The 8,867-nt window shown below is 41.8% G+C and overlaps 1 protein-coding gene across 1 annotated transcript; it reads right to left on the reverse strand.

Moving 5' to 3' along the window:
- Positions 1-3,191: 3,191 nt before the first annotated feature.
- Positions 3,192-4,256, reverse strand: LOC147417930 (uncharacterized). The gene is made up of 2 exons (XM_086507333.1): positions 3,971-4,256; positions 3,192-3,874 (listed from the first exon to the last, which is right to left on the reverse strand). The coding sequence occupies exons 1-2, from the start codon at positions 4,254-4,256 to the stop codon at positions 3,192-3,194; spliced, it is 969 nt and encodes a 322-aa protein (XP_086363459.1).
- Between the last annotated feature and the right edge of the window lie 4,611 nt (positions 4,257-8,867).

The following is an 8,867-nucleotide window of genomic DNA, read 5'->3' on the forward strand; positions in this document are numbered from 1 at the left end:
AACAACATTGGGTTTGGTCAGATGGTGCTACTTCACAATTCAAGGCCCGTAGACCTTACTATTTTGTGGCCAGGTACTATCAAATGACAGGCTTGCACATGATGCATAACTTCTCTGCATCCGGCCATGGAAAAGGTGAACATGATGGGGTAGGGGCAGTCATCAAGAGAACTTTGACGCATGAGGAATTGAAACCAGATGGCTGGCGTATGAAGTGTGCAGCCGATGTTGTCAACTTTTTGAAAGAAACTTTTCAGCCAAGAGAATAGTCTCAGAGGTGTAATACACAAAGAGTCTTTTGGCTTATTGGCGCGAATGAAGTGCAACGCAATCTGCAATGGGACTGTGAGCGCATCGTTGGCTCCCGCTCATTTCATTGTGCTGATGGCTATTCACAGGACAACCGCACCGCCATACGCTTTCGATCACTTTCATGCTTTTGTGATCCGTGTATGCGTGGGTTGTGGAGAAGATGCAGGAACAGAATGCACATTGAAGAATGGAAATATGTTTGCATCAAACCCTTGCCAGAGTCTGCGGATACAATTAGGGATGACGAATCAGATGACGAGGAGGAGGGTGGAGATTCAACATCGATTCCGATGAGCCAAGTGTCCAACCTGCCACTATATGAAGGATGCCCTGAAATGTTAAGTGGCATGCTGTCCATAGGGGATAATTTTGCAGTAAAAGAATCCGAGGCAAACGAAGAATTCTACATTATCAAATGCACAGAAGTGTTGTACCAAACGGTGAAAGCACAAAAGGATAAGTGGCATAACAAAATTGTTAGAGGAGGGAAGGTTGTTGAAGGGTTTTTTTATGGCCAAGTTGAAGGAAAAGCTGATACATACCGGCTATTGGATCACACATCTCCGGTAATGATCTACTCACATCTTGTTAGGGCCATACGTTTCCCGATGGAGCCTATTGCAGGATCCCTAGGTCAAATTTTACAATACAAGTTGTCTACTGAAGTATATGAGAGGATATACAATAGCATGCCATATCATGATGATGAGAGTGATGAAGGTGCGTCCATGTTACTTGAGGGCAATGAGAAGCTCTGATTGAACATCTGAATCCGGTAGTCAATAGTACCAAATCTGGTAGTCAACAGTACCAAGTGTATTCCGCACTATGTGCTTTTTAGTGACTGAGTCAACTTGATTTTTTGGACCTGAGCTTTATCTATTCTCTCTATCTAGTTTTGTGTTGGTATGTTACCTTTCATTACATTACTGTTCCAGTTGTCCTCACTATATGTGCATTTGCTACATTTTGGTACTGTTGAACTTGGGTGCTTCTCTGTCCACTATTACAGTACCAAATTTGGTATTGTTTGGTACTGTTGAACTTGGGTGCACGTCTGTCCACTATTACAGTACCAAATTGGAATTGCTTGAACTTGCTGTATCACTTATGGTTTACTTTATTGGTCTATCTGGTTTTGTGTTGGTATGTTACCTTTCATTACATTACTGTTTCAGTTGCCCTCACTATATCTCTACTTTTTGGTACTGTTGAACTTGGGTGCACGTCGGTCCACTATTACAGTACCAAATTTGGTACTTTTTGGTACTGTGTTGAACTTGGGTGCACTCCTGTCCACTATTACAGTACCAAATTTGGTACAATTTGGTACTCCTTGAACTTGCTGTATCACTTATGGTTTACTTTATTTCTTGGTATTTTTCAATTTGTCTATTCGTATTTGATACGACCACCTTGAGCAATGTCTAGAACTACGTTGATAACATGAAAGGTATGCCAAACATAGATGCTATCTGCCTCAAAAATTAAAATGTTGGTCAACCTAGTTAGATCCAAGAGGTTTCAACAGAATTAGTAAGGGGTTTCAATAGTAGAGATCAAGATACCAAGACAGTCTGAACAAGAGAAGTGGTTTTCCATTATGTATAGTATCGGGTTACAAAATTCCACTATTTACATGATTATGGCAATCTGCTACCTCGGGGGATCAAATTTATAGGAGTACCCCTCCATCTGTATGAAGTAATCAGTAATGTACCGAGAAATATTGTCTTTAGTGTCAAAGACTGGGTTTTTGCGAGTGTACGCTGTTGGGTACCGATCCCTTATCCACCCGAGCAACCAAGGCAAAACAAAATCCAGCAAGTAAAACGGGTAATCGGTTCCTACTACCATGGGATCGTATGATCGGATTGCCATACAGTTTTCATAGTCATTTTTAAGAGACTTGTATCTACAATCATCTACAAGAATAGTGTTGCTGGCATCGTACTTCGGGTGCCTTGCCCACAGCGTCCGTAGCTTCTTCAGGAAAATGGGCTTATCGCCCATGTGTTTGGGCACAACCGGCACCTCCGACATACGGGCCCGCCATATTTCACAGTCCTCTTGGGAGAGAATATCTGCTAATGCCAAAAAACGAGGTTAAGAGGTATGCGTAACTTATGTCCTGCAACATTCAAAGCGGGCATGCTTTACCTGCAAAATGTTTTTGCCTTCTATGGTTGGGAAGCACGCGTTCACCATGTGTAACAGTTTTTCCCTTCTACAATAGGACCACAACACTAGGCTGGATTTCTGTTTAAGCCATAGGATGAACTGCTCCGCATCCGGCCTTACAAGACAAATTACATTCCCTCCGAGATGGACTACCCGTGGCGTGTGCTCCTTTGGCAGGCACTCAAGTTCCTCAGGGATTTCGCTGCAGCTGGTTAGTAGCACGCCATTAAGATCAAGCACAATCATCCGCCCGCGTCTAGCAGCCACATCAGGCTGCAACAATGTGCTTGCCGGTGTCTCGTCTAGCCACCAACTTACTATAGCACCAACAAACATAATGAGTGGGGACAAATACACAGTGCAAACATCATATCTAAAACATAAAACTGGTCCAAAAACTACCAAATTTGGTACTGCATTGCACAAGTGATAAGGACTATCCGAAATCGCAAGTTCAAGAAGTACCAAATTGGTACTGTAATAGTGGACAGACGTGCACCCAAGTTCAACAGTACCAAAAAGTACCAAATTTGGTACTGTAATGCACATATAGTGAGGACAACTGAAACAGTAATGTAACGAAAGGTAACATACCAACACAGAACTAGATAGAGAGAAAAGATAAAGCTCAGGGCCAAAAAATCAAGTTGACTCAGTCACTAAAACGCACAGTGCGGAATACAATAGATTCTCACTGGCTACAGTTTGCATGCACGAGATAATTGATCACGGGCGCGATTGCGCTTCTTTCTCTGCAAACAGAAAAGTTCCTGCAGGGTCACAGAATCAGGGGAATCACCTCTCTGCTTCGAAACAACATCGGCAGCAGTAGAGTCAACGCCCCCGTCGGTGCTGTCCACAACAGTATCGTTTGCAAGTACTTCTTCCTGCTCATCCTTGGCCTCCCTCCGATCTTTGTTGCCTTCCGACCCCTCTTTGACCTCCCCTTCACTCCCCTTTGTGGTTTCCACCCCCTCCCCAACACCCCCCTTTGTGGGTTCTTCCTCTCCCTTCTTGGCCGTTGCTTCATCGAGCTTTGTGTTGGCAGCATCCTGGCTTTCCTCCGCATCCAGCTCCACAACAACAGGGACTTTACCTTCCTCCTTGTCCTTGGTCTTATTACCATCTCTGGCCTCCTCCTCAATTTTCCTTTCGCTGTCACCTGTCTTTTTATCATCTCTGGCCTCCTCCTCACTTTTACTTTCGCTGTCACCTGTTGCCTCACATCTTTGTCCCGCCACATTGTCTTTCCCTACAGAATTACCTTGCTTCAGATTGTGGAGAACATTTGATATCTCCCTTGTCACCTCATCCACGTCCCATATTCGACTTGCAGCCGACTTTGTGGCGTGCTGGTCGGCAAGTGCAGCATCCTGCTCCTCTGCAAACACAAAGAAAGACAGCACATACTAACTTGTATGAAAACCTCATTGAGTTGCAAGTGCGTATATGTATTCAAAAATGCACACATACTTACTCTTGAAAACTTGAAGCCCACTAGCCCAAGACTTTGCCAAATCAGAGATTACCATATTACAACCCGGCTTGACACACTGATCCCTGCTTTGTAATAGAGCACTGAAGCACAAGGGATGATACTGGTGTCGGCACTCTAGCATGAAGGTTCCAATTACATGTGCGCATTTCAAGGGCTCACCGCATGCAACACACATACCAAACACCGGGATCACATTTACCGAATCATTAACCTGGGGCCTAGGATATAGTAGGAACCTCTTCCCAAGCCTGATATCAGACAACATCTCCTTCACAAATAAGGTATGCTCTTGACCTTCCTTCCATTTTTTCTCCAGAGTGTCATACTCAGCCTGTTGACAACCAGCGGTCCCAATTAGTTTCAAAAACTACCAAGAAGTCATACCGAGACTGATACTTCTAAGTACTGTACTACGAAAGAGAACCCAAACTACCAAAACCACCAAAACTACCAAACTCGGGAATCATATAGTACCAAAAACATATAAATACCCTCAATGCAGAACTAAACTACCCAAACCTTATCAAAACTACCAAAAGCCACTTTTTGCAGCACTTTCAAATAGTACCTAAAAGTACCAAAACTACCAAAAGCCACTTTTTGAAGCACTTTCAAATAGTACCTAAAAGTACCAAAGCTACCAAAATCAAACTACCAAACAAGCTTTTTGCATCACTCTCAAATAGTACCTAAAAGTACCCAAAACTACCAAAGAAGATTTTTGCAGCACTTTCAAATAGTACCTAAAAGTACCCAAAACTACCAAACAAGCTTTTTGCAGCACTTTCAAATAGTACCTAAAATTACCAAAACTACCAAAACTACCAAAATTGAACTACCAAACCCACTTTTTGCAGCACTTTCAAATAGTACCTAAAAGTACCAAAACTACCAAATCAAACTACAGAAGACACTTTTTGCAGCACTTTCAAATAGTACCTAAAAGTACCAAAACTCCCAAAATCAAACTTTCAAATAGTACCAAAACAACCAAAACTACCTCTATGTTGCCGAGTTGTTGTCTACTGGGTTGTGGCATAGCCGGCTAGGACACATTAACCAAAAGGGAATGAGAAAACTTCATCATTTTGGCTATTTACATGTGTTAGATTACATGGACTTTCCATTGTGTGAGCATTGTCTATACGGAAAACATACTAGATTGACATCTTCGCCATTGAACAAGAAACTAGGCGAACCCCTAGACTTAGTCCACAATGATTTATGTGGTCCAATTCCGCATATAACTCTAGGGGGGCAAACTACTTTCTCACATTCATAGATGATTCTACCAGAAAGGTGTGGGTGTATCTCCTTAAGCGTAAGGAAGAGGTCTTTTCTACATTCCAAAAATTCCTTGCCATGGTTGAGAACCAAACAAGAAAAAGCTCAAAGCATTTTGAACAGACAATGGTGGAGAGTATGTCTCCACGGAGTTCAAGGATTTTTGCAATTGAAGAGGCATTCGTTGGTAGTTTACTGCACTCTATACACACTTGCACAAAATGGGATAGCTAAAAGAATGAATTGCACGATTCAAGAAAGAGTTATCTCTATGATGTCTATGGCGAAGTTTACTCCAGAGTTTTGGGGGGAAGTTATTCTAACAGCAGTGCACATCATCAATAGGTCACCTAGTTCTCCTTTAAATTTCAAAATTATAGAGGAATTATGCACTGGAAAACACCAAGCTATGAGCATTTACGTGTATTTGGATGTGAGGCATATGCACATCTGCCCAAAGAACTTCATCGCAAGTTAGATCCCAGGTTACACAAATGTATTTTTTTTTTGCTATGGGCAAATGGAGAGATGGGCTATTGTCTCTGCACCCAGAATCCAACAAAGTCATTTGTAGCTCACACGTGATTTTCAATGAATAAAAAATGCACAAGAAGCCCATTAAAGAAATTGAGTACAGACGTGTTTGTTTTGAGGATGTAGGCTCCGAACCAACTCAATTTAGTAGTGTTGCACCTAATCCTCAAGTGCAAGATACTACCATTGCTCCAGAGAGATTAAAGTCCAGCAGTCAGGCATTGAGAAACTTTGGAAGAGTATCACATGCGCTCGAGCGGTTTGAGCCGGGCATACACCACATTTTGGTCACTGACAGTGGAGAGACAACCTGCTACAAAGAAGCTATACAAATGGACGATATCTTTAAGTGGGAACAGGCTATGCAATTAGAATAGAATTCGATTGTGGCTAATGAGACATGGAATTTGGTTGAATTACCAAAAGGCAACAATGCTTTACCTTGCATGTGAGTATACAAAAAGAAGTATACAGCAGAAGACCCCAAGCCTAGGTACAAGGCTCATCTAGTTGCCAAGGGTTTCAAGAAGCAAAAAGGTGTGGATTTTGATGAGATTTTCTCACCAGCAGTCAAGATGACTACACTTTGCACTATGCTTGGCTTGGTAGCTATCCAAAACATGGAACTCATCCAAATGGACGTGAACACAACATTTTTTCACGAGGATCTAGATGAAGATGTCTACATGAAACAACCAGAGGGTTTCGTATGTGAAACCCAAAACCCAAAAAGGGAAAAATTGGTTTGTAGACTTAAAAATACACTCTATGGCCTCAAGCAAGGTTCAAGGCATTGGTATCAAAAATTCAACAAATTCATGCAGTCTCAGGGTTACATAAGAAGTCAAGAGGATCATTACTTATACACAAAGAGGTTGAACGATGGTTCTTTAATCATCTTGATCTTGTATGTAGATGATATGCTTATCGCACGAAAATCAATTGATGAGATCAATCAGTTGAAAAAGATGCTAAGCACTTAGTTTTTCATGAAAGATATGGGAAATACAGTCATTTTCTTGGTATGCAAATCAAGAGAGACAGGCAACATGGAATTCTTGAATTATCTAAAAAAAATTACATCCACAAAGTCTTGCAACGTTTTAGTATGCAGGGGGGAAGTCACCGAGTACCCCAATGCAAGCATACTCCAAACTTAGCAAGGAAGATTCTCCCAAAACAGTTCTGCTGAGAAAGAGGAAATGGAAAAAGTGCCATATTCTTCAGCAGTTGATAGTTTGATGACGCTATGGTAGCCACAAGACCAGACATTGCACATGCAGTGGGAGTGGTTAGTAGGTACATGGCAAACCATGGCAAGAAGCATTGGGAATCAGTGAAGAATATCCTCAGATACTTATGGGTACAGCTAGCATGTATTAACGCTTCGGAAACAACAATGCATCTATTGTAGGTTACATGGATGCGGATTATGTGGGTTGTGTGAATCATAGAAGATCCACATCTGGCTATGTGTTCATGTTTGCTAGAGCAGCTATCTCTTGGGAGATTGTGTCTCCAAGACTGGACATATTCATCTACCACTGAGGCAAAATATGTTGTTGCGTCTAACGCAAGCAAGGAAGCCATATGGTTAGCTCGTCTAGTGGGAGATTTGGGCATTGACACGAGGTTCCATTACTACATTGTGATAGTCAGAGTGCCATTGCTTTGGCAAAAAATCCGATGTTTCACTCAAAGTCAAAACACATAGAGGTCAGATACCATGTCATACGAGATGCATTGGCTGGCAAGCGCAGTGAGCTTGTCAAGGTTCATACTGTCGACAACCCCGCAGATGCTCTCACGAAGAGCCTAGCCTTGGAGCGATTTACATATTGCATAGAACTTATGGGTGTAGGATGAAGCCTAAGTGATGCTTTATCAACTTTGTATAGACTAACTATATTGATGCCACTATTGGCCACCATGACCTTCAAGTGGGAGGTTGTTGGGATGTAGGCCAGGTGGTCGTGGGAAACCATACTCATTTTCTTTCCTAATCAATATAGGGAGAGAAAGTGAGAGATTTGGTTACTCTCTCACTTTTTGCTCCACTAACCCAAACAGACTGTGATTCATCCCCTTCCCCAATTCTCTTCTCCCCTCTCTTTCACACTCCGCATAAGTGTCCCATCATCAAGAACATGAAGCACCAAAATCATTACTCATGGCATACATGGGCAAAAATGAACTCAATATTGGAGGTACTACCATACACTCGAATATGTATCTACCACTAGTTGAAGGGTGCTTGAGTGCGGTGTTGCATGTTTGAGAGAGAGAGAGAGAGAGAGAGAGAGAGAGAGAGAGAGAGAGAGAGAGAGAGAGAGAACACATAGAGTGGGTGGGTCATCTCTAACTATGAGATACTCCCTTTTTCTTTGTGTATATGAATAGAGATAGGGTTAGTGTGATGGGTGTGTTGATGTGTATCGGCCATGTTGGCCTTTACCCCAACAATCTTCCACTTAAAGGCCATAGTGGTTGTAAGTGGCTATGACTAAAGCTAGTCTATACATTAAGTGTATACAACCATGAAGCATCCAAAATCTTTACCCTATACCCATCAACTCAATGCAATGCGGAAACTACTTGATAGCTAGGCTCTTTGTAAGAGCATCCATGGGGTTGTCATATGTATATGGTCCTTGACAAGATGTAGTTTCTTATTTGTAAAAGCTGTCCTTAGCTCGAAACAATAAAGGAAGGTGGTAAATTGTCAATAACAAGTTTCTTCTTTAACTTCTCCATTATGCTAATTTATTCTTCCTAGTTTGTTCATCTATATAAGGTGCAATCTATTACAGTATTCTTCATCTCTTCTTTTCATCTTCTTGCCAAGAGTTTCTTAGGATTACCTCTTTTAACACTTTCCATTGTCTCTTTGCTCATTACCTTACTTTATAGATACATGGCAAGAGCTAGTTTTATATGTTGCCATGCCTCATCTACAGCAGCAGCAAACAAGTGAATCTATCAAGAGAGATTTTGTGAAATAGTATGAGCTCATGCTCTTCCCTCACTTGGGAACTTCTGTAGCTCAAACCAAATGGTG

Source organism: Adiantum capillus-veneris, chromosome 30 (assembly GCF_014529385.1).
Source record: "Adiantum capillus-veneris isolate H3 chromosome 30, ASM1452938v2, whole genome shotgun sequence".
In the NCBI taxonomy this organism is placed as follows: domain Eukaryota; kingdom Viridiplantae; phylum Streptophyta; class Polypodiopsida; order Polypodiales; family Pteridaceae; genus Adiantum; species Adiantum capillus-veneris.

Bases quoted from the DNA above. Each gene is read 5' to 3' on its own strand.
- LOC147417930 (XM_086507333.1), bottom strand. From the start codon at position 4,256: ATGTTGTCTGATATCAGGCTTGGGAAGAGGTTCCTACTATATCCTAGG. The intron at 3,875-3,970 runs GTAAGTATGTGT...TTGTGTTTGCAG, and splicing joins TGGGCTTCAAGTTTTCAAGA to AGGAGCAGGATGCTGCACTT.